This window comes from Pelobates fuscus, chromosome 1, assembly GCF_036172605.1.
Source record: "Pelobates fuscus isolate aPelFus1 chromosome 1, aPelFus1.pri, whole genome shotgun sequence".
Classification (NCBI taxonomy): domain Eukaryota; kingdom Metazoa; phylum Chordata; class Amphibia; order Anura; family Pelobatidae; genus Pelobates; species Pelobates fuscus.
The window spans coordinates 45,854,760-45,882,454 of NC_086317.1; the positions used below are offsets into that span (position 1 = coordinate 45,854,760).

General features: G+C 37.4%; 1 protein-coding gene across 3 annotated transcripts in view; it reads right to left on the reverse strand.

Moving 5' to 3' along the window:
* Window positions 1-27,695, reverse strand: part of NCAM2 (neural cell adhesion molecule 2) — a 409,545-nt gene that overhangs the window by 196,395 nt on the left and 185,455 nt on the right. For all 3 annotated transcript variants that reach the window (XM_063448337.1, XM_063448328.1, XM_063448345.1), the window contains exons 3-5: window positions 21,084-21,290; window positions 9,326-9,469; window positions 6,710-6,847 (exon numbers count right to left, since the gene is read on the reverse strand). In XM_063448337.1, the coding sequence (XP_063304407.1) occupies window positions 6,710-6,847; window positions 9,326-9,469; window positions 21,084-21,290 (489 nt within the window). The remainder of the gene's footprint in view (window positions 1-6,709; window positions 6,848-9,325; window positions 9,470-21,083; window positions 21,291-27,695) is intronic.

Below are 27,695 nucleotides of genomic sequence, written 5' to 3' on the forward strand. Positions count from 1 at the left end.
AAATCCCTGGGAACTCTATCTCCTGATGGCTTAAATTAAAAAAAAAACTCTTTATATTGCTTTTTTTTACCAAGAAGATGAAGAGCTGCCCATATATATATATATATATATATATGTATATATATGTATATATATGTATATATATATATATATATATATATATATATATATATATATATGTATATATATATGTGTGTGTATTTATTTATTTTTTTGCTTATCCAGTCAACTAAAGTGTTATGCTTTTGTTTTCTCTTATAATGTGGACTAAATAGCTTAGATGTATATCTTGTACTTTGAACATTTCATGTTTTTTTTTCTGCTGTTCCTCCATAATAGAAGCAGATGCTTTTTTATTTTATTATTACTGTTACATTTCATTTTTATTTAAAAAAAATATTTTATTACTGCCATTTCCTCATGATTGGATATCTTGTTTACTTTCTTTGAATACTTACTATGTATATATTCTTTTATGGTAATTTTGTATTATGTGTTATTTGCTACATTGTATGAATCAGCTAGTATGTATCTAACTTATACACTGGCACTGTACTTTTATCTCTCCCTTGTTTACGAGACAGGAATTTGTATATACTTTCTTTCTTCTTTGCTCTTTATATTGCATTCACTCTGTTGTATATAGGGTTAATTGCACTCACTATGTAATTTGAAAATGTCTATATTATCCATGACGTACCCAAGAGTCGTTACCCCCTTTCACCTTTCACCCTCCAACTTGATTATTTGAGTCACATATTTAAAGGCTTTCACTTTACTTATACATTTGTCTTGAAAAAAATCTTAATGGACTGAAACGTCGACTTGTACTTTGTGTATCACATTTTTGCTGAATAAAGCAACAGTTGGATTTTATATTAAGACTCCAGAGTGCTCTCTACGGGGATATATACAAATTGGTTGGAGATTAGCACCGGATCATTTGAAAGGCTGGGAGCATCGAGTGCTGGGACCTGGGAGTTATATATATATCTTGAAAAAGACCCTTAAAGGATCGAAACGTTGATTATTTTGTATGCAGAAATTATGAATTATTGATAGATTTTTTTCAATAAATACACCAGTCACCTTTCACCTAAGACCTGCCTGTGCATCCTATCTTTACTTTTATGCTACATAGTTCAACTTGGGATATTTGTATTATAATATAATTGTATATTGTATTAATATATAATAATTCTCCTTTTAGAGATTTTTTTACCCCCTATGCAGATAAAAAAAAAGGCTGGTCTATATGTTCTGTGAAGGGTATATGTTCTGTAAAGTATATATGTTCTGTTAAGGACCAAGATCAACACCCAGGTGTTTTTTCTTAACATAAAAAATATTTTTCCCAAAATGACAAATACATTTACATAACTAAATGCAAACGTGGTCCCACAATGGCAAATTGATCTACATATCTTCTGTATAGGAGCAAGTTTGACACCGAGCTGTATTTCGAATAAATAAATGATTCTTCCAAAAATTGCATACATTTATTTTAAACACATTAATTTATTTATGTTATTTCGGGAGTAATCATTTATATGTTCGAAACATAGCCAAGTGTTGAACTTGATCCTTTACAGAAGAGGTGGAGGTGGAGTTAAAAATCTCTTCAGGATTTTTATGTTTTTTAAAAATAATTTATGGAATAATAAATGTATTGTTTTTTTTGATCTAGAAATCTATATTCCAAGATTAAGATTTCAATGCATTTTAAACAAGCTGATGCCAATAGTTTCATTCATGTAGAAAGTTTTTATTTTCAACATTGATTGGTGAATATACCCAAGGGAAAGTTCCCAATAACCTTACAGAAAATATAAGATAAATATAGCAAATATCTATACCTATATAAAAACACAGGGCAATCTTCAACAAAAAAGTGATTGAAGTTCCACTAATTTTTAATTAAAGTACCAATAATAAATAATTGAAAACATTGGCACATATTTTGACAAGATAGCAAGATTTTACAGTATGTTAAAGAAAAAAAATAATTTATTTTTAGAAGTTCAATTAATTGCAAACCGCAATTAACAACATATTTTATAGAAAAGAAAAATTAGAAATGTATTACAAATATTATAAGGAAATACGTTGTTTTATTGTGGTAACTATACAGGTTGTTGCCTAGGTTAATGTGAAGGATAAAACAATAATACATTCAAAGCAAGGGTCACTAACAAAGAATATGATATAGACTCCTTCTAAATATATAATTAGAATAATATTAATATTTATTGACCTGCTCATGAAGGTACCAATTTGTTGGCAAGACTTTCAGGTCATTAAAAAGTACAGTAATCATTGTGTTTCTCACCATTTTCCTAAGTGTCACAATGGTGAAGTTAGTCATCGACGTTTTGCAAGCATTCATCAAATACAAGAAAGTTGGAGGGACGGAGAAAAAATGTTGAGTTTAAGTAAATGTGAGATGAAGTGAATGTGTAATATAGGGACATAAATCTCATAAAGCTTGAATATTGATTTTGAAGTATCCTTTTTAATTTAATTTACTTGTGTATTTTCTCCTTCTTCCCCCTTTTTAAACTGCACAGAAGTATAACATTATCATTATTATTCATAATATATGTTTTATTAATACATGATTGGTTTTGGATGTGTATTAAGGACTTCCCTTATCAAGGACTAATGTACTTGTTTTAATGTGCAAAAGATATCAGCAGAATACACGCATTAAGACATCCATTATTATCTATACGTTGCCCTTTGTCCTTTGGATTTTTAATTATTATTATTATTGCCATTTATATAGCGCCAACAGATTTCATAGCGCTTTACAATATTATGAGAGGGGGGATTTAACTATAAATAGGACAATTACAAAAAAACTTACAGGAACGAAAGGTTGAAGAGGACCCTGCTCAAACGAGCTTACATTCAGTAGGTGGTGGGGTGTAAAACACAATAGGACAGGGTTAATGTGCTCATAAGTACTCTCAACAGTTATTTTTTTATGATATATGTTTGTTTTATTTATATGTCATATATTCATATAAAAAGAGAAACAAATATGGCATTTGAGGACTTTTAGGAAAATTACACAGAGTTCCATAGTTACAGGACATTCTGATTTTTTTTTTTTTTATGAATATGTGGTTACACAGCCAGGAAATTATTCAGTCAAGTATGCCATGTTGCAAAGACATGAAAGACAATTAAGTATTACTTGGCCAACCACCTAAAAAATAGGAGTTAGCCCCAGAAATAGAATATTAAATAACTAAAATGGTAGAAAAAAAAGATAACAATTAAACATAACCTTTAATAAGCTTTAATCATAACCTTTAAACATAACCTTTAATCATTCAATATGTTAAATAATACATGAATTGAAATTAAATACTTTGCGTATCTTTAATTACTGTAAAAGCAATATCAAATGTTATACAATCAAATCCTTCATAGAAAATCTAAAGGTCTTGCAACTGGTATGCTAAAATAGAAAAATAATAATTATATGTCCTAATTTTTAAACTTACACTTATAATTTTTTTTCTCCCACCAGGGATAAGAATTCTCTCCTCCACGAACAAAAGTAAGGTTTAGGGAGGGGGGAATAAACATTTTTTTTTAAATGTATTAAATTATCTGTTCACTACTGACCCATTCCCCATTATATCTCCTAGCCTTAATGTCTGCTCTTATCCTCCACTACAACCCCTATCCCCCATACCCCATCCCCCTTTACCCACAGCAGCCCCTATTAACTCCTGATCCAACTATATCCTCTATACCACTGCACCCACTACAGCCACAAACTCCCTACACCCTTCACAGCTCTTATACCCTGTGCACCCACTGACACTATGCACCCCCTGCAGCCCTGATTATTCCCTGTACCCACTAGACCCCTATGCACGTGCAACAGCCACTATCCTTACATTGCACAGACTAAAGCCCTTAATACTCCCTGCAATACTAAACCTTCTTATACCTTCTGCTCTTACTACATTCCCCTGCACCCAGCATCTGTTACCCCTGCACTCCACTATAGTCTCTAACCCTCCCCTGCACCCACAGCAGCTTCTATCCATTCCCTGCACCAATTAAAGTACCTAATATATCCTATTCTCACTACAGCCACTATCCATCCGCTGCACCCCACTAATGCACCTAATAGTCTATGCTCCCACTACAGCCTCTAATCCTGCCTGAATCCACTACAGTCATCATCCCTACCCTACACCCATGACAGCCCCTATCCCTATCCCTATCCTACACCCACTACAGCCTCTAACCCCCCCCCCCCGCAACCTCTACTAATATTATTTGGTGGTGAAGATTATTAATGCCACCCCCCAGTTTTGTCTTTGGTATCTTTTGTACCTCCTCCCCCCCCTCCCACCCCCACACAGTGTACTGTTCCTAGGGTCACCACTGCAATATGTGGTATAAAAGAGAAAGAGTATAAAGTTAATATATCTAAAATCACACTACACTACTGCACTCTCAGACAGACATTTTGCACAAATAGCCTCTTAAATGCATGTAGACTCCTGAATTAATAAATTCATACACTCAAGTTTTACATCATTACATTTGCAGACACATGCACATTGCAAACAAAAACATGCAATTACATACACTGAGACTACAATGTTTATATGAAACCACATTGTAGGTCTAACTAGTAGCTCAAGACTTTGATCCCTGATAATACATTAGTAGAATAACAATTTAAGAGACTACACTGTGTCCATATGCAAAGACCTTGTCCAATGTAAGCAAATATCCACAAGTTTCCCAACTAAAAGAAGAGTATCCAAACAATCTAGCTTAAAATATTTCAGTAGGGCATGTAGATCAGAAAAGAAAAATCAAGATTTCCAGACTAAAGGAAGAGACTGAAGGATGAAAGACATTGCATTTGTGTATGATTCATGTGTTCTCCTTCTTTTATTAAACTTTATTTTATGAATCTGTCCCATGGGGGTTATTTCTGTGCACTAGTGTTACCTTTCTAGGAATTCTATGGTAACTTTGCTGCTGAAGTCTTCATACTAGTTTTTCACTTGCGTATGTTGCTGGCCCAATGTCTGCATAAAGGTAGGGACATTTTATACAGTCAATTAATTGTGTTAATTCTGTTTGCTGTAGCCTATAGAGAAAATGGGAAGCCCAATTGCTATTTTATGTTTTTTCTCCCAAAATTGCTTCGTAATTAGGAGCAGTGCTCTCCAGGCTTGTAATGTTTCTATAATAGGTCTTAAAACAACTGTAAAGTGCAGTAACCATTACGTAGAATAGAGGAGTCTCTTGCTTGCTTGAACATATTGTACATAAGAGAAACATTGTGGGTGTCTGCCTCTTGGTTTCATCACTCTATGCTCTCTATACAATTTCATGGAGATATTTGCTAGACAATTTAGAATAACAGTGAATGTTTTGGTAAGTATGGAGGTTAAATCACTTCTTACATTCCCTGCACTCAAATATTGTTGCACCTACCCCGATTATCAATATATTTGAGGTACCAGTCTTACAAGGTAATTTGCTAATTACAGTCTTTGATTTGGTTTCCAAGCTTATTCAAATTAAAGTTGTGGTCATTTGGGTATTTTTGCAACCGCACCACAAATCACTGTTTCATTTTAGTAAACATCATCAAAAGTTTCAGTTAAAGAGAAATGGTAAACTTGTTTACCCCTTAGTAAACCTATCTCTGGGTTTCATTTGAAAGCATAAACAATAGTGACATTTGTAAATCTTAAGTTAATTTATTAAACAGTATGTTATATTGCATTGAAAAACTTAGGATAAATTAGACTAATTTGGTCATCATTTTAACTATTTCCAACTGTCGTCTCCCACACAAACCTTTTTTTTTTTCCCCTACAAAACTGATCATCTGAGTACAGTAGGAGATGTCAGGTAGAGTTGGAGAACTGTTACAATAGCGCTTTTTTCTGCTCAAGAACATTAACATAAAACACAGATAAAACAAAATAGGGCACTCATGGGTCTTCACCTAAATTCCTTGTGGTGCTGCTGAACCCAACAAGTATAACATTGTGTATTGTTGAATCAAGAGATGGTCAGCACTCCTCTGGCTTTTTACCATGCTAATACAAATAAAAGTTATGTTTTCATTGAAAAGTCCCAGGAGTGCTGGCCATCTTTTAAAAAAATATATGTGTATGTCAACCTATAAACACCATTCGTAAAGTATGAAATGTATGATTATGTTCCACTTAAAACATTGTGCAAGGGATCTATAGCTAACTGAACACAAGGGCATTGTTTTTTTTCTATACATCGTTCAGGAGATCAGTTGGTTAATCAAATAAATCTGTAGTTATAAATCCCTAATACCAAAAACAATATCTGTGTCAATTGGTATACTATTATTTATGTATGTTTCTAAAATGTCTTTATATTTAATTCTGCTTTAATTTTCAGCTTAACAATTTCTATATCTACAAATCAAACAGTTTCCTAATTGAAAGTGTCACAGGTTAAATAATTGAGGAATCATATTGATGAATGTTGACAACAAAGTCACAATATATAATATAAAATATAATAGAATGCCTTTTAAAACTCACTAAGATTACAATAGTGGCATTGATGCAGATTATCTTTATATTATTTTTTATTATATTGAAAATAATATTATAACTAATATACATAAATCTAATTAAAAAATAATTGGCTCTGCCAACAATACAATTCTTACCATTTACAATAACATTGATGTCTCTGAAATCAATTTCTCCTCTAACTTCCACTCTCCCTTCACATCTGTATATGCCTTCGTCTCTTTTACTTATGTTAATAATTTGGAGATTATTGTTTGCCAACATTGCAAATCGACCTAAAAAAAAGCATACAGAAAAGAAAAGAAAAATGATCAGAAACAAATGAACTGACGAAAGATGATGGTCTTATGATTCTGATTCCCAAAGAGTGCAGCAGTTGCCTAACTTCATCAGACAATTCATGAAAAATGCATTGACCAATTTGAAAGTAAAATGTAATTTTCCAACTTTAATATTTGTGAGTTGAGAGCAGCTAGCATGTATTCTGCAAAGAAAGCTTACATTTTGAGCAATATTATTATTGTGACATAATCCTCAGTCATGTACTGTTTTTGATACAATAGTTACATTTAGAGGGCGATACATTATGTGTTTACATTTATATGTTTAATACAATTATACTTTTTTTTCATATACATGTAGCATTTCAACATCTAACTATATCTATAATGCAGTATAATTTCAATGACATTCATTCAGATTCATCTACCTGTATGCAAAAGGTTCTTGAGCTGTATTCACTAAGCCAGAGACCGAATATTAAAGCTCAGTGTGTGTTTGATGCTACTGGAGCAGACCTGGTTTATGGTTGGGTTCTATTTTCAAAGCTGCTTGTTTTCTTAAGCATGCATAGACTAACTTGTCTGCATTGTTTTTTTAAGGGATTTGGATAGCAGTTTATTCAATACACCACACTTCTCTTGGTAAAAAGATACACTTGAGTTCAAATACCAGATGGACAGTGAGGTATCTACTTTTATTGCAGGAGTTGCAGCTGTAACCAGGCTTATCACTACATAGGGCCCGGCCGAATTATCAAGTCTTGCGACCAATGTGCTGGCATAACTTCAGGGCCAGTGCACTGCCACATAGGCTTGTAGCGCAATGTCCGGGTGACAGGCAGAAGGGTCACTCTACATGGAGTCATAATGTACAGATGGTGAGGGGGTTATGAGACCCATGGAGGAGCTGGAAGGGTAGAATTAGAGAATAAGACACATGGAGGGGCTGGGATGGGAGAACAAGACACATGGAGGGATGGAGAGGATGGGGGAAGAGAATGAGACATATGGAGGGGCAATGGGGGAGTTGGGGAATGAGACACATGGAAGGGATAATACACAGGGATGGAATGGGAGGAGAGAATGAGACACATGGAGGGGCTGGGAAAGAGAATGAGACACATGGAGGGGCTGTGAGGAGAATAAGACACATAGTGGGGCTAAGGTGGAGAATGAGACACATGTATGGGCTAGGAGGGCAATGAGGGAATGAGACACATGGAGAGGATAGGTGAATAAGACACAGAGATGGAACTTGGATATGTGGGAATAATACACATGGAAGGGAGTGGGTGGAGCAAATTGAACACATGGAGGGGCTAGGGGGAGAGAATGAGACACATGGATGGGCTGTGGGGAAATAAGACACATGGTTGGGCTGGGGTGAGAATAAGAAACACATGGATGGGCTGAGGGAAAAGGAGACACTTGGAGGGGCTGGGGAAGAATGAGACACATGGAGGAGCTGGGGGAGAATGAGACCCATGAAGGAGCATGAGACACATGGAGGAGCTGGGAGTGGAGAATGAGATACATGAAGGACTGGGGGAGAGGATAAGGCACATGGAGGGACTGGGGGGAATGATATTCATGGAAGTCTGAGGGGTATGAGATGCATGGAATGGCTGGGGAGAAATGAGACACATGGAAGACACATGGATGGGCTGGGGGGGAGGATGAGACTCATGGAGGAGCAGGGGAACATGAGACACATGGAGGGTCTGGGGAGGAGATTGAGACATGTGGATGGGCTGGGGGAGGAGATTGAGCTACATAGAGTGTCTGGCAGTGAAGATGGGACACATGGAGTGTCTGGTGGGGGGAATCATTAGACAGATGGAGGAGTTGGAGTGAGAATGAGACGCATGGAGGGAGTGGGGGGTTGAGATACCTGAATGGGCTGGAGGGAAATGAGACACATGGAGGTCCAAGGTTAATTGTTGCACCGGGGCCCAGTAGTTCTTAGTTAAGCCTCTGCAGAGGGAGATGGACGTTGCAGCTTAATGTGCAGTTTGCAAATTAGTACCCACAGCTTGATCCAATAGTCTTTTTTTAAATACTTGAAGTGACTGTTTATTTTGAAGAATTATCAGTTTACAGCTTGGCCTATCTCAGAGTTTAGTTAATAAACTGTTGATATTTTTAATATTATCCAGTAAATAAGTCATTGTGGTGAATTTACTCAAGAAATGTAAGTCTTTGGCCAAAACTCTTTAATACAAAGTTTTCCTTGACATTTCCTTGAGGTCAGCTTTTTGCCTTAAATATGCAATTCCCTGGCTTAGTAAAAAACCACATGTAAACATAAAATAAATTGCAGAGCAAAGACTATACATGTTAATCTTCCGGAATCTTAATTCTTAAAAACAAAAATATTCCCCACATTTTTCTCTACTTCATTGTTATTTATATTTAAAATAACTAAACCCTCCGTTAAAAAAACATAACTTAAAACGTTACCAAAATACTAACTGTCATCAATGTCTGTTACATCGTAACCATTATTCATCCATCTAACCATCGGTGCAGGAGAGCTGCTGACATGACAAATAACTTCTGCATCTTCTCCTGTTTTGAATTCTTGAGGTGACTTAACTTCATGAAATGTCAGCTTTTCTAAATGAAAAAAAAACACAAAATAGATAAACATTAGATAGTGTGTTTTCAGTTAAGCACATAAAGTGAATGCTTAAGGAAGTTTAAATATGTGTTTAGTATTTATTAAATAAACGTAAACCATTTCAACAATGAACCACTGTATTCACTATTTAAAAAGTCCAGTAGAAAGTAAAAAAATAAATTTTTAATTATATTTAAACAGGTTTCATGTTTTAGTTTATAAGATAATATTTTAGACAGTGGTTAAACATTAAAGAAAAAAACAAAAAAACAGGAAACTAGACAGAATAAAATAAGAATTGAATCAAGTTAGGAACTAATCAGTATGTATAATTTGGCTACCCACAAAAGATATATCAAAGCTCCTTATACAAAATTATCCATACACAGTCAAGTCCTTACGCACAATAAGTGTTAACATTTTATACTTGGTCATGCAAGTATTTAGTTTCTTGCTGGCCATTTACTCATCTTGTGGAATACTTATTATCTACTGTATATACTCGAGTATAAGTCGACCCGAATATAAGCCGAGGCCCCTAATTTTACCCCAAAAAACTGGGAAAACTTATTGACTCGAGTATAAGACTAGGGTGGGAAATGCAGCAGCTACTGGTACATTTCTAAATAAAATTAGATCCTAAAAAAATTATATTAACTGAATATTTATTTACAGTGTGTGTATATAATTAATGCAGTGTGTATATGAATGCAGTGTGTGTATGCAGTGTGTGTATGAGTGCAGTGTGTATATAATGAATGGAGTGCAGTGTGTGTGTGTGTATGAGTGCAGTGTGTGTATAATGAATGCAGTGCAGTGTGTGTGTATGAGTGCAGTGTGTGTGTATGAGTGCAGTGTGTGTGTATGAGTGCAGTGTGTGTGTGTGTATGAATGCAGTGTGTATGAATGCAGTGTGTATATAATGAATGCAGTGCAGTGTGTGTATGCAGTGTGTGTATGAGTGCAGTGTGTATGCAGTGTGTGTATAATGAATGCAGTGCAGTGTGTGTATATGAGTGCAGTGTGTATGAGTGCAGTGTGTATGAGTGCAGTGTGTATATGAGTGCAGTGTGTATGTATGAGTGCAGTGTGTATGCAGTGTGTGTATAATGAGTGCAGTGTGTATGTATGAGTGCAGTGTGTATGTATGAGTGCAGTGTGTATGCAGTGTGTGTATAATGAATGCAGTGCAGTGTGTGTATATGAGTGCAGTGTGTATATGAGTGCAGTGTGTGTGTATGAGTGCAGTGTGTATGTATGAGTGCAGTGTGTGTGAGTGCAGTGTGTATGAATGCAGTGTGTTTATAATGAATGCAGTGCAGTGTATGTATGAATGCAGTGTGTGTATGTGCAATGTGTGTGTGTGAGTGCAGAGCATTGGTGGGGTATTTAATTATTATTTTAATATTTTTTTTAATGTTATTTTTTTTTTAGGTAACTATTTTTTTTTATTTTATTATTATTTGTATTATTATTTTTATGTTATTATTTTAATAATTTTTTCCTTATTATTATTTGTTTTATTATTAATATTTTAATTTTTTCGTCCCCCCTCCCTGCTTGTTAGCTGGCCAGGGAGGGGGGCTCTCACTCCCTGGTGGTCCAGTGGATGGGCTGTAGGAGGGGGCTGTCAGGAAGCTGTAACTTACCTTCACAGCAGCTCCTGTCAGCTCCCTTCTCTCTTCTCCGGTGCGTGCAGCTCCCAGGTCAGCTCCCTCTGCAACTCTCGCGGCCGCGCGGAGCGTTGCCACGGTAACCCGTGGCAACGCTCTGACCCCGCGGCTCTCGCGAGAGTTGCACGCACCGGAGAAGAGAGAAGGGAGCTGACAGGAGCTGCTGTGAAGGTAAGTTACAGCTTCCTGACAGCCCCCGGTCCTTGTCTGTATTATGGCAATGAAAATTGCCATAATACAGACAACTGACTCGAGTATAAGACGAGTGGGGGTTTTTCAGCACAAAAAATGTGCTGAAAAACTCGTCTTATACTCGAGTATATACGGTATATGTTATTTGTTGTAATAGCATTACTCTGTCTTTTTTATGTTATATAGCATTATTTTAGTACAAACATAATCATATATGACTCATATGAAATAATTTGCATTGACATTTTATCTACAATTGTTTCCCAAACAATATATTCACATCTATAATTTCTACAATTCTCAAAGATTTTTTTGTTATTCTTTATTTTTCACAAAAAGAAGTGCATTTTTTTTAACAATATATAGGCTTTTGCAGAAGCCACAGTACTTTTATTCCCCAGCCAATTTAGTTATACAGAAAGGAAGAATGATACGTTAGTATAAGCTGTATGTAAACTGACATCTCAGATCTTTTCAGTGGTCTGTCTGTCGTCTTAAGGATCGCTGTGAATAGGCCTGTATTGAAGGGCATGTCCACCACATGTGCACATATGTGCCTTGTTCCCCTCAACAGTGCCAGCATAGATCTGTGGAAGTGATCTGGAAGTGATCTGCATACGGAATTATTTTACTAGGGTGGTGTACCACCTGAAAAGCATTTTAAATGACTTCTCCTGGAGGGTAACACAAATTGACGATCGGGCTGTAGCCTCTCACATGTCCTGCCAGTCAGAGCCCTCTAGTGTCTCCCCCAGGTCTGCCTCACACTGGTCTGTATATCGGAGCTCCCCCCACTCTTTGGCCTCCCCGCTAAGGTGAGAGTATAATAGTGAGATGAGTCCCTTGGGGTGTTTTTCCTTTTCTCGTATCTGGAGGTAGCGGAAGAAGTCCCTGGTAGTCAGGGGGGATTGTTCCCTGAGGTGATCATATGTGACTACTTGATTATTTTTGTATAGGTGGCAATATCTCTAGGGACCTGCTCTCTCTAGGCCACCAAAGTCACCTGCTTTCATTCCTGGTGGGAAGGATCGGTTCCTGAGTACGGGGAACATTGGGGAGGGGAACCTGCTTAGAGAGTATTTAGTTGCTATTTGATCACATATTCTTAAGGAGTTCGTTATTGCTGGGCATGCTATCCTGGGGAGTGCTCTGTGTGTCCTATGTAACCAGGGATAAAACTGTGGTAGACCTTGCCCCATTAGTGAGGATTCGAGCTCAACCCATTGTTGGGTGTCTGGTGCGGAATGCCAGTATGCTATTTGCGCCATTTGCGCTGCCAGGTAGTATAGGTACATGTTTGGTAGCCCTAGTTCCCCTCTGTCCTTGGGTCGATACAATAGTTTCCTGGCTATTCTGGGGAATTTCCTTTTTCAGATGAACAGGTCTATAACTTTTTGGAGCGTGGATAGGTCACTCTTAACCGGTGTGGGCAGGGCCTGGAACATGAAGAGCAATCTGTGGAGAATGTTCATCTTAACTGAGTGGAGTCTGCCTAGCCATGAGATGGGTTTATCTGTCCACTGCTCCAGGTCCTTCAGGAGTGTGCAAATTAGTGGGGAGTAGTTGGTCTCATGTAGATGTTCATGCTGGCTGTAAGTTTAACCCCTAAATATGGTATGTTGTCTGCGGTGGTGGGAAGGCAGTGTCTGTCATATATTGTTGCCTTGTCGTGGGCAGGGAGGTAAAATGGTAGTGCCATGGATTTAGAGGTTTACCCTATATCCCGACAGGACTCTGCATGTGTCCAAGAGGCTCCATGGAGGTCTGGGGGACTGTGAGAGTCAGTAGCACGTTGTCTGTGTATGCAGATACTTTGAAGGTTTTCCTTGATACCCTAATTCCCTGTATGTGTGGGTGTTGGTGTTCACACAGATTTTTTATGCATATACAGCCAGTTATGGCTGGTTCATAGGGCCTGTAATAGCATTGGAGGTGAAGTCTTACTTCTTTAAAGTAGTTGCTGTTTCTCAAATGTGTATATCTATAGGTTTAAATATGATTGAACAAAGCATGATATTGCAGTCAGGGATTGACTACATGAGGTCAAATTAGCAGAGCTTAATAAGGCAGGGGGCAGGACAAATTTTGTAACTAGAGTCTAACACCCCAACATTGTTAACCTCCTAATGGCATTGGGTTGTTTCATGCTGTCCTATACAGAGTGTGCTTTAACTCCATTAGATTGGCATGAAACACCCTATGGTTTAACTGTGAGCAGGGTTAAATGCCTGCTCACACCAGAGAGATCAGGTATCAACTGATAATTTAGAGGCCCTAGATTGACAGATAAGCTGATTGCAATGCTCAAACTTAATGTTGCATACAGTCCTCTAAATGGAGATTTAAATTCCCTTGGCTGCAACATGGTGTGATTCACCAGTGCTTTATATTTAGAAGTGCATGCCCATCTTCTGTGCTGGGATTTGCCAGCTGCCCAGCTGTGTAATCACAATGTAATCAACAGATACAGCCCGCCAGGTAGTAACATAAGGGGTATCCCCATATCATGCTGCAAAATACCACTGGATTTAAACCACATAAAACTATTTAAGCTGTAGTATCTTCTTAGTATCTTTTAAGCTGGTATATTCCTCTGCTATTTTAGCAGAGAGTGTCCCTTAGGGTTATTAGCATGGTTAAGGTTTGGGATCGAGTTACAGTTAGTGATAGGGACAGGTGAATGGTGTTGATTAGGGTTAGTGCTGGGGTAAAGAAAGGGTTAATGCTGGGTTAGGGTTAATTATGTTTTAGGGCTATGGATACTTTATGATATAAGGTTAGGGGTAAGGTTAGGGTAGGCATATGGTTAGTGTAAGCACAGGGTTGGTATAGAGTTGAGGGGGTGTTAACTACCAAAAATGTAGTTAGGTCCTAGACAAATGAGTCATTAAACAATCAGTACTAAGTAAAAATTATTGCAAGTACAAATGAGAAAAGAAGTGTCTTTTTATCTCATTACACATATTTGTATTCAGCAAAGTCTCACGTGTAAAACAGTACCCCCTATGTACAGGTTTTATGGTGTTTTGGGAAGTTACAGGGTCAAACATAGCGTGATACATTTGAAATTAAAATTTGCCAGATTGGTTATGTTGCCTTTGAGACTGTATAGTAGCCCAGGAAATAAATTTACACCCATAATGGCATACCATTTGCAATAGTAGACGACCCAAGGTATTGCAAATGGGGTATGTCCAGTCTTTTTTAGTAGCCATTTGGTCACAAACACTGGCCAAAGTTAGCGTTAGTATTTGTTTGTGTGTGAAAAATGCAAAAAACGCCAATTCTGGCCAGTGTTTGTGACTAAGTGGCTACTAAAAAAGACTGGACATACCCCATTTGCAATACCTTGGGTTGTCTACTATTGCAAATAGTATGCCATCATAGGGGTAATTTCACTGCTCAATTCACTGTCATTTAGGAGTTAAATCACTTTGTTTCTGTTTATGCAGCCCTAGCCAAACCTCCCCTGGCTATGATTGACAGAGCCTGCATGAAAAAAAAAACTGGTTTCACTTTCAAACAGATGTCATTTACCTTAAATAATTGTATCTCAATCTCTAAATTGAACTTGAATCACATACAGGAGGCTCTTGCAGGGTCTAGCAAGCTATTAACATAGCAGGGGATAAGAACATCTAAATTAAACAGAACTTGCAATAAAGAAAGCCTAAATAGGGCTCTCTTTACAGGAAGTGTTTATGGAAGGCTGTGCAAGTCACATGCAGGGAGGTGTGACTAGCGTTCATAAACAAAGGGATTTAACTCCTAAAAGGGCAGAGGATTGAGCAGTGAGGCTGCAGGGGCATGTTCTATGCACCAAAACTGCTTCATTAAGCTAAAGTTGTTCAGGTGACTATAGTGTCCCTTTATTGTGAAAGAAATGAAACACAAGCCTTATATTTGACGCTGTAATTTTTGAAAACACCATAAAACCTGTACATGAGGGGTACTGTTGTACTCGGGAGACTTCACTGAACACAAATATTTGTGTTTCAAAACAGTAAAAAGTATTGCAGCAATAATATCGTCCGTGTAAGTGCTGTTTGTGCGTGAAAAATGCAAAAAATGTCACTTTTACTGGCGATATCATCGTTGTAATACATTTTACTGTTTTGAAACACTAATATTTGTGTTCAGCGAAGTCTCCCGAGTAAAACAGTACCCCCCATGTACAGGTTTTATGGTGTCTTGGAAAGTTATAGGGTTAAATATAGTGCTAGCAAATTAAATTCCCTATACTTTCGGCATGGGTTGTCAGGCAGGTCCCGCTAATTGTAATTAATTAGGATACCTAATTATGTAAAATTATTACATAAATATATCTGTAGAATTAATATATGTATATATATACATATGTATATATACGTATGTATATATATATATATATATATATATATATATAATTTGTTTTAAATATTTTTATTTATATATAGGTATTTATATAGTGATATATACGTATATATTTATGTATATAGATATATATATTATTTCATTCTACATGTATTTTGATATAAATATATATATATATATTAATATCACAATACAGTTAGAATGAAATAAAACACATCTATATATTTTTTAATATTTTATTTTCAATTTTTTTTTTTTTACGTATTTACATATTTATTTTTTTATATTATATATGAATAGATATATATATATAATTATACATATATATTGAATCAGTATCAGTCTACGTGTAATTTGATATTAATATATATATAATTATATATATATATATATTAATATTAAAATACACCTAGACAGTGTATGTGTATGTGTGTATATGTGTATATATATACTTAGATCATATATATATATATATAATATATATATATATATGATCTAAGTATACATATTTTTTTTTTTACACTTATTTTATTTTATTTTTATTTGATTTCAGCCAGCAGGGGAACTAACTGTCATTACAGTTAGTCCCCCTGCTGGCATTGCTGCAGGCAGCTATCCCGGCCATGTGATTGTGAGGTCCTCGCAAGGACCTCACTCTCACATGGCCTGGGGGGGCTGAAGAGGACGGAGGTGCCGTGGGGGGCTCCCTGGGAGTCCCCCCAACCGCGATCGCCGGCGTGGGATCGCCGGCGACCGGGTAAGTAAATAAAAACCGGAGGGCGTACTTTTACGTCCTGCGGCGTTTAGAGCCGCTTTAAAAAGGACATAAATGTACGCCCTCCGGACTTAAAGGGTTGATAATTTAAAACACTTAAACAGAAACCCTTAAATTAAAGTGGAACAAACACAAAGTGAAAATTCTAGGTTTTGGTTTGGATCAGAACTTGGACAATTGCCATCCATAAGGGGACAATTGCTACCCTTAAGGGGTTAAATTACCCAAGCTTTCCATATACTTATAAACACTGACAAAAATCATTCTCATCTCCAATTATTTAAAATGGCTAATATGTTTTTATTATTTGTTATCTAGTAGTTTGGGACTCTGGAAGTGAGTTATAGTATTTTTTGTATTTTTGTTTTTATTTATTTACTTATAACCAGCATTTATAAAGCTACAACATATTCCGCAGCACTGTACAACTGGGAAAAAGACAATACAGTATATATAAAAAAAATACATCAATATGTTGTTTATATTGCGAAGCATAAGAAAAAAGTATAGTTTCCTTGACATTGACAAATGCTACAATATGCTAATATAGCAGGTGAACTAAAATACCTGCAGATTTTCAGTTATCTTTAGCAATTATAATTATAATAATTATAATAATAATACTTTGACAATTATAATTTAACTATCTATTAGCTTTACATTTGGAACCAAAATCAACCTGTAGCAACCAGTGAAAGGCCATGCAGACCAAAACAGACTTTTATATAGGACAGCCAAAAATAGAAATATATATATAAAAAAATAGATAATTTTATTCTGCCTTATGTGTGTAGTAACATATGTATTATAGAGATGTTAGCAGATCGCTGTTCCCATAACTATTTACAAGTACTATCAGAAGCCAAAAATTAACAAGTTGTTTTTAGTGAATACACCACAAAATACCTAGCAGAGATAACCATTTCTTGCCACAGCTGGTTTTGAGAGTTATCATGATTTGCATTGAATATGTTTTCATACTGCTTATGCACAATTATTTCCTCTGGAGAGAACCATAACATTTATTTTTATAAGAGGTATGCTGCTGGTTGCTTAGAAACCTAAAGCATAAACTACTTGCTGCTGGCATGACAAATGAACATGAAATATAAATCAGTATAAATTTAAATAAAAATAACATAGCAACAAAATAACTACCAAGCATAAGGCTATACATGCATGTAGTTAGTTACTTTTAAATGGATTTAAATAAACAGATATGCTTGCGAGTAATTATGTTGTTTTAATGTTCGACAAATTACCACTATCACTTATTAACCATAACCATTTGTCTTCAACTTTGTTTTCTTAATACAGAGACAACTGTCCTTGATTTAATATATTTGGATAAAATGTTGAAACTACACTTTTTCAAAATATTAATATATTAAAAAATACAAAATACATATCAAAGAGATCATAAAATATCAAAACAATCAAATCTTAAAAAAAATATTTCAAAATATTACATTATTGTAAAAATGTATCCAAAAATATTAAATCATGAAAATGTAAACATTTTTAATTGAGTCAATTGTCAGGCACCAATAATGAGAAGCAGAAAAAGGTTACCAAGCAAATAAAATGTATATCATATGACCTGTAGTATTCAGAATTAAAAATCTCCTTTAACATATTTGTACATGCAAAAATACAATAAATATTCGATAGCATGTTTAGGAAGATCTGTCTAACTTGTCAAGCAACATAAATAACTGAACGCATAATACAGTTAAGTGTGCATTATGGAAAATGTATGCTGTTGGGGGATTTGGAAATGACATTTACCACAAAACTGATGGTTTAACAGCTTACAGCTGTCTACCGGATCAACAAGGGGTATTTTTTCCTAACGCACACTTCACCAATGCACATATTTTATATTGCATTTTTTCATTTTGTTTTAAATGTTTTCAAATTTGACAGATTTGACAAATGTAATGCTGAGTATTGTCCCCTGCTATTACAGATGCTGTGCATTGCAATACAGACAGAAAAAACATAAATATATAAAGAAATATACAGAGGGACACATATAAGATTATAAACACATAGATACGCAAGCAGACAGACTCACTCATAATTATAGTAACTGGTGACCCCCATTTATAAACACTCTTATGCGGCACTTGTATATACACGATTGCCAGGATCTGCATCCATACTCCACAATCATGTATATAAAAATAAAAAATCCCATATCCCTATACACACACACACGCACAGCTACCCTCACACACAGCACCCCTTACACACACAGAGCATCTATCACACACCCAGCGCACCCCTCACATAAACACAGCACCCTTCACACACACAAAGCACCCTTCAAACACACACACTGCATGCCTCACACACACTGCACCCCTCACATACACCCCTAACAAACACATACTAAACCCCTCAAACAAAAACAGCATCCCTCATTTCCTCACAGCACCCCTCACATACACTCACCACCCCTCACACATAGCACTCCTCTTGCACACTGAACCCTTAACACACTGAACTTCTCAAACACACAATGCACCCGTCACACACTGCACTTCTCAAACACACAATGCACCCCTCACACACAGCATCCCTCACATACAAAGCACCACTTACACACAAAGCACCCTCACCCATTGCACTCCTCAAACACACTGAATCCCTCACACACACTGTAATTCTCACACACACACACACACACACTGCACCCCTCACATACACACGGCACCTCTCACAAGCACAGCATCACTCATGCACACAGCACCTCTCACACACAAACACTGCATCCCTAACATACACACACACTGCACCCCTCACAGCTGTCTGTCTGTACATATTCAATAGTCTGCGTGTTTATGTGTTCTGTCTCTATGTGTGTGTTCAGTAGTCTGTGTGTATTCAGCAGTGTGTGTATGTATTCAGCAGTATATGCATGTATTCAGCCATCTGCGTGTGTGTGTTTAGCAATCTGTCTGTATTCAGCACTTTGTGTATATGTATTCAGCAGTCTCTGTGTATTCAACAGTCTGTGTGTATGTATTCATCAGTGTATATGTATTCAGCAGCTTGTGTGTGTATTCTGCAGCCTGTGTGTGTATTCAGCAGCCTGTGTGTGTATTCAGCAGCCTGTGTGTGTGTATTCAGCACTCTGTGCATTTAGCAGTCTATGAGGTTGTGTATTCAGCAGTGTTTGTGTGTATTCAGCAACCTGTGTATATTCTGCATTCTGTATGTGTGTATTCAGCAGTCTGTGTGTGTATTCAGCAGTTCGTATGGGTGTGTAGTCAGCAGTCTTTTTATTATTTTATTGTGTGGATGTATTGAATTTCTTAGAGGTACCATAAATATAAGCTTAATGTTATCGACAAAAAAAGACCAACAGTGTGTCAGCGCTATAGGATATAAAACATACAGTATGGCAGCACTCAAGCACATAAGTATACACAGAATATAGACAAATAGTTACCAGAAAAGCGCGCTAAACTGATCTGTAAATATAGAAAGGCAAAGAATAGTGCAGACCATCTAAACCAAAACAAAATATGTATAGGGGGATGTGGGGAAAAAACTCACATTTACCAGAGCCCTATCACCCCTGGCTCTGGGTTTGCAATGCTCCACTTGAGAGGGAAGATTCCCACACTGATAGAACTCCAAGTGGTATGTTCACTGGAAACTGATAAGGCTGTGCAATATAGGACAGAGAGAGGCGGGACCTCCAATTGAATAGTATCAAAGGCAATTTATTAAAAAACAACGTTTAAAAACGCTTACTTTGCGAATGGTGGGTTATGCTGACATAGCTACCCACATAAAAGCATGTAAACAGCAAATAAAAAGTCACTTCCTGGTTTCGTCCGTCCCGATCACGTGATCACTTCCGGGTCCGCCTCTCTCGTGACATATGTGTGACGCGTTTCGCCCGCCTCCACAGGCTTCCTCTGACAATGTCATGGACATCCAGCCCTTTCTTTTTAAGACCATTGGTCTGGGGCGTGGTTTCCTCGGAAAGGCTGGTTTTCTTCATCTAATAGAATCTAAATCTAATGTCCCACCTACCTATGCATATATATGTTTAATCAGGAAACCAATATTTAAGGGCTAGTGTCCAACCTACTATTGCACATAATTACTAAACTAAACATACAGAATGTCAAATATAAGTTTGCCTTTATATTAAAACTATATTGATACAGAAATATCATAAAATTCAGGATAAATTAAGTATGCAGCTTATGTAAGCAGAGACTTCACTTAGAGATCCAAATGTAGACAACTACATATTAATTATCAGGGATATCTCTGTATTACAATTAAAGAATAAGTATTGCTGAATTGCAAAATTTAAAGGGATATTCACCTCCGTAATATTACACATTATTATTACATATGGTTTAGTGACCCATTTAGTGACTCTCATTTACAAAATTAACCAGTGAGAGAAATAGATTTAGTGATAAATTTGTAGTATCCACCAAGCCATAGATTTGGTGATAAATTTGTAGTATCCACCAAGCCCTTCCCCTTACAAAAACTCAGAAACAATTAACAAAGACAAAACCAGGGACAATTCTGTGCGCATTAACAAGAACAGTAAAAGCATAGTACTTGATCAAGGAAACTCACGATAAATCTCCAATACAACAGTAGCCTCTTGTAAATGTCCAACAGAATCTGAAGCTTGACATCGATATATTCCTGCATCATCTACATTTGCATTGTATATTGTCAGCCATGATCGGTTTCCTTCTCTTTGAACCACTACTCTTTGACTTGACATTATCTTCTCTCCTTGTGGGTTATACCAGTCTATCGTGTCAGGATCACCCATAACTAGGAATAAAGAAATGTCACATATTAATACATTTCAGATTTGTTTTCAGATGTTGATATGATGCTTGCAGTAATAAAGATTTCATGAAGAAGTTGCTTATCTGTTTTCTGTAAACTCTAGAATACAATTACAATCCGTTTCCTGAAGAACAATAAAAACATTTGTTTTTATAATATAAATAATTCATGTCTATTCTCATGTTTCTTAAAAACATATCTTTTTAAAAAGTAACAATAGCAATCTATTAAGTGCATTAAGGGTACTTTCAGGCTAAAACAGTAGCATTGGAAAATAATTTCTCCAATTTAGTCAAAAATGTGCAATCCCGTTGTCAGTTCTCTGTAATTTGCTGTTTCATTCTCTGCCATCATCCTGAAATATACTAGTTTTGACATGGGTTGGATTAGCATATCTTGCAAATTGCTGGTGGGTCACTATATGGTATCTCTGCTCTTCTGAGCAGATCTCGTTTGAAAGCTGCAAATTATTGAGCATTACTGCATTCCAGATGGGTCAATGGATAGATGATCTATCTATGTTTCTCTTCTTGAATCAAAACTTTGGAAAGGTTTAACTTGAGTGGCACAGATAGGGAGTCGGGACCCTAGCTAGGCTTAAAGGATCACTATAGTGTCAGGAAAACAAACTAATTTTCCTGACACTATAGCACCCTTAGGTCCCCCCCACCCGCAGGGTCCACCTTGCCTTGGCGCTGAAGAGGTTGAAACCCCTTCAGCTACTTACTTTAATCCAGTGCTGGGCTCCCTCGGCGCTGGTGACCTCTCCTCCCCGCCGATGTCCGCTCCCAAGTGAAGCCACTAGAGGTTGGAGTAACCCTGCTCTGTAAGCATAGCAGTTTCTCTGAAAATGCTATGTTTACATCTGAATGGTTAAAACCTGGGGGACCTGGCACCCAGACCACTTCATTCATTTGAGTGAGAATGGGCCTCTAAGTTTCCTTTCTAAACATATATTAAACAATAGTTCATAATTTATAAAGCCAATGAAACAATGCAACAACTATTTGCTATAATCAGAGTGGGAGGCATTTGCTTTCTAGTGACAAGGTGGTAGGTTCACTAAACAGAGAGAAGGAAATAATAATAATAATAAAAGCTACTAGAGTTTTAGTTTCAGCAGAATCATGATTTGGTCGAATATGCGATGATCGGCTACTCTGCAAAAAAGCCACATTCCCTAATTTAAAATCATCCAACAGCCAACTATTTCAGTTAGTGGTGTGTGGGGAGGTGGGGAGAGGGGCACTCATATTAAAAAAGGGAGATCTAGTGTACCTCCTCCAGTCTCAGCTCATGAGCAGAGATTAGGGTTGTTATACTAATAAATGTGGAGATGTGTTCTCCCCACAGCCCTCATTTCTGGATAGCATGTTGGGGCTATTTAATAATCATTGGGGGGAATGGACATGCACTTGCTCACTCTCCAACCCTATCACCCCTGGGCATCAGGTGCTAAAGTATTACATTTGATAAGGGGGTAGGCATGTCATTGTCCACCTACCAAGTTATGAGCAACTGACTTGCCTCTACAGGTGGCAAGGGGTCTCCAAGTTCCTAGCCATCCTTTCAAAAAAAATCTACCTACCTCCTCACCCTAATAAGAGTGAGGATGGCCCAATACCTCTAATACCTAAAATATAAATTACAAAGTTCCGACAACAATAGTTGGGACAGATGGCCAATGATTGCTCCCTCACCCCCTCTACTGCTAAATTATTTCCCTCATCCTATCCTTCCTGACAAACCTCCAACTACAGGATGGAGGAGTGACATTGCCAGATGACAACCAGACTGCAAGGAGAACCTGGCCTTAGCCCTGGGTAGGGAAGTAGGGGAGGGTATGCCAGTAAGATTTATTGTAACCAAAAAGCATGTTTTATATAAACATTATTTTTGTTAGTGTAATCCTTTAATATGAAAGCACTCCAACCCATACTGATCAACATAAACTGCAACACTTCTGATGTAGTGTGTTAAATTTTAATCAGTCGGCAAACAAATAAAACAATTGGTTTATATTTCTTTGCACTCTATGCAGTGTTTGATTTCCAAACTTAATCTTTATCATCAATATTAATCACTTTGATTTACTTTTTATTTTTTTTCTTGGGTTTGAAAATTTAAATATTTTAGGTTTGAACTATAATTCGTAACTGGGGCATCTCAATTGTCAAATCAGTCCCGATCTACAGAAAAAAGAAAAACACTGTTAAGAAAATTAAATTCCAAGTAACTAATTAGAGCCCAATTAATTATAACGTTTAGCAGTTCCCTTTAATAAATGTACAGGTTTCACAGCATTACAGAAATTTTAGAACCTGGCTGCCTGCGGAGTTTAACATTTTCAGAATTTAAAGTGTGAATATAATCTACTTGTCAAAACATCACTTTAATGATAAAGTTAACTTTATCATTAAAAACAAACATTTTAGTTTAGGCTATGCTCCATATATTATAACAAATGCATTACAATTATATTTGATGTTTCTAGATTGCATTAAAACAATCTATTCACTTTTAAAGGACCACTCTAGGCACCCAGACGACTTCAGCTTAATGAAGTGGTCTGGGTGCCAGGTACCTCTAGGATTAACCCTTTTTTTTATAAACATAGCAGTTTCAGAGAAACTGCTATGTTTATAATGAGGGTTAATCCAGCCTCCAAATCCTCTAGTGGCTGTCTCATTGACAGCCGCTAGAGGCGCTTGCGTGCTTCTCACTGTGAAAATCACAGTGAGAGCACGCAAGCGTCCATAGGAAAGCATTGTAAATGCTTTCCTATGCGACCGGCTGAATGCGAGCGCGGCTCCTGCCGCGCATGCGCATTCAGCCGATGACGTCGCGATCAAGATGGAGAGGAGGAGGAAAGCTCCCCGCCCGGCGCTGGAAAAAGAGGTAAGTTTAACCCCTTCCTCTCTCCAGAGCCCGGCGGGAGGGGGTCCCTGAGGGTGGGGGCACCCTCAGGGTACTCTAGTGCCAGGAAAACGAGTATGTTTTCCTGGCACTAGAGTGGTCCTTTAAGTTAATGGCTTTATCTTTCAATTTAATCCTAAACCACTGTAATGTGAACCGGCATATGCATTTTTTTAAATTATACACTGGTAGTGCTTGGGAAGCAAAAAAAAAGGTTATGGTGGGGAATACATTGTTATTGTGATTGAAAACCCCCTTCCACCTGAAGTCTGTGGGGATAGTGTGTGTGTTTTCTGTACACAACAGCTTTAAAACTTAGGAAAAGATGCAAAGCCAGTGAATCACTCATGGACAGCTGTTTCATTGTTAATGAAAATCATCGGCATGAGGTTGGTTACTGGTTTGCTATTCAGGCTTGGTAGTGCTTGGGAAGCAAAAACCAAGGTTATGGTGGGGAATAAATTGTGATTGAAAACCCCCTTCCACCTAAAGTCTGTGGATAGTTAATACAGTGTTAAACAAAAATCTGCACACCAGTCATAAGCCATAAGACTTGCCTTTCCCACAGAAATAAAAATTTGCAGTGATGTTACTGCCGCAAAGGATTCTGGGTGGGTATATGCAAATTAGTTTAACAAAGGAAAAGATGCAAAGCCAGTAAAGAATACATGGACAGATGTTTCATTGTTAATGCAAATCATCAGCATGAGGTTGGTTACTGGTTTGCTATTGAGGCTTGGTAGTTCTTAGGAAGCAAAAACCTAATTTAAACAAATTTGCATATGTCAAAGTAACATCTGCATGAATGCCAGTACTCAAGGCTCCCACAGAACATTGTCAAGAGCATATCACTGCCAGCATCAGCATCGGGAGATACGACTCCAAAATATGGAGAATGTTTTATTGACATAGGGGCATAATTATGACCGTATAATGCTTGTGTATTGGCTTTTTTGCTGGTGTCACTTTAAGATTATTAAAAAAATTATTTTCACTTTGTATATATAATTTTAGTAATTTTCCCTTACTTTAATATTAAAGGACCACTATAGGCACCCATACCATTCAGCTCAATGAATTAGTCTGGGTTCCAGGTCCATCTAGAGTTAACCCTGCCTGCTGTAAACATAGCAGTTTCAGAGAAACTGTTATGTTTACATTAGCGTTAATCCAGCCTCTAGTGACTGTCTCATTGAGCTCTTGCCGCGCATGCGCATTCAGCGGAAGAGGGAGGAGAGTCCCCAGCGCCGAGGGAGCCCGGCATTGGAGAAAGTTAAGCCTTTAACCCCTTGCTTGCCCTAGAGCCTGGCAGGAGGGGGGCCATGAGAGTGGGGGGACCTTTTAACACTATAGTACCATGAAAACGGGTTTGTTTTCCTGGCACTATAGTGGTCCTTTAAGTTTACATTGAATGCATTTATAAATGTGAATCATATCTCCCACAGGTGTCAGATATATAGTTTGAACCGTTCTTGTTCTTGATATTAATCTTCTCTCTCCATTCAGTAGATATAACCATCGTTTATCCTATGCATTGGTATGTTTAATGTTATTTATTGGGCGACCGGCAGAGAAAAGTGAGCAGATATGCCCGAGTCACGTCAAGCTGGAACGCATGATCAAATGGAACGCAGAAGCACAGGACCGTATGCACTTCCGGTTCCGGTCACACAAGGACGAACCAATTTTGATTGAGAGGAAGAATTGAAGAATATCTACACCTGAACAGGTACTACACCCCCACCAATGGGACTTAAGGATCAATGGAAACACCCACAGATCCACAAATGGACACAGGGATTAGTACTATATATAGAGACTCTCAAGGGGGGGTTATTAGATTACTTTGTTAGACATGTTTTTATTGTTGTAAGACTATTGCTATTTGGTCCCTGAGAACATTCCACTGTGGGAACGAAACGCGTAGGACCTATATTCCTCTATTTCACATTTAAAGCTTATGGTGATTGTTCACCTTTTTATAACAATAGCCGACGCTATGATTTTTTATTAAGCTTACTCTTTTCTTTCTTATTTACTTGGGCTCCTATGACGCTATCCATGCGTCCTACTATTTAAGCTTTGAGGGATTTCGTTAGGCTGCCTTGAAGCAGCAGTCAGCAGTGGTGGATACAGACAGTTAGTTTAGGGCATACTAGGTCCTTATCTTTAGGGTGGATTTTCCCTTCTAAAAGGATATATTCACATCGTTTTGTATACTTTATCTTTCTCTTATTATACTATTGGTTTCTCTACCCACTTATTACATTATTGGGTGGGATATCCCTACTGTGGTTCATTACATTAGGGATCTTTTTAACCCTTGTGTCCAGTGTTACTACAAGTATAATTAAGATTTAACCTCTTATCCTTGTGTTTTCCAAACTATAGGAAAGCCTCTTCTCTGTTTTTCAAGACTCCTTAGGACTTAGTTTACATGCCCTTCTCTATTTTTCTAATTACACAGTCTCTTTACTGACGGCACCATAACCACTGCTAGACACTTACCACTGCTTTTTTCCTATCGACTTTACTATTTTGTTATCTCTATACTGAGATTGTTTTAGTTTTTTTTTACAGTGATTATCTCAAGATTTATACTATTTACTTGCCTCTTGTCACGATTCGGGGAACCTAACACGCTAACAGGTCACAGATAGTAAAGGGTGCAGTACCGGTCCTTAGAATGGCCGGGCTAAGCACACTAAGAATAGTCAGGAGACAAGCCAAGTAATGGGAGTCAGAAAACAGGAGAACAAGGAACAAGCCAAGGTCAAAGGAATGGAGAAAGCAGGAGAATCTGAATAACAAGCCAAATATACAGTAACCAGAGAGACACACGAGCAAATTGCAATACAGGTATCAAAGACCACAACAGGGCACTAAGAGACAGGAAAGGTAAGTATTTAAATCCTGTGCTTAATTCTGATTGGATAACTTCCAATCAGAATTAACAATCACACGTGGGGGATATCTATACCTCCCACTGTGATTACTGTGCTGTAGCTTTAACGCCGGGTCACGTGAGTGACCCCGGCGTTCAGATAATTGTGCCAGATCCCAGCGTGCAGCGTTATACATGCTGCCGCTGGGAGGGGGCGAGGACGACGCGAGCGGCGTGTCAAGAAGAGAAGACGCCTCTCGCTGACAGGTGAGGGGAGAGGGGACCGCGGGCGGCGACGGACCGAGGGTGAGTGCTGCGAGAGGAATGCAGCCTCCCCTCACAGCCGCCCACGGGACCCTGACACCTCTATCTCATACTCAGTCAAAGTATTTTGTAGGTCTAGCTCGATCAAGTTTTTACCGGTGTTGGCTTCTACTTTATCACGATTTATACACACTATCTTGGTGTATCTATATTTTTATATTTTTCTAAAAAAAGGTTTACTTACCCTATTTATGTGACGTTTGTAGGAGGTATAGTTCAGTGGATTCGATTTTCCACCCGCTTTACGCAGGTGGATTCTCTAC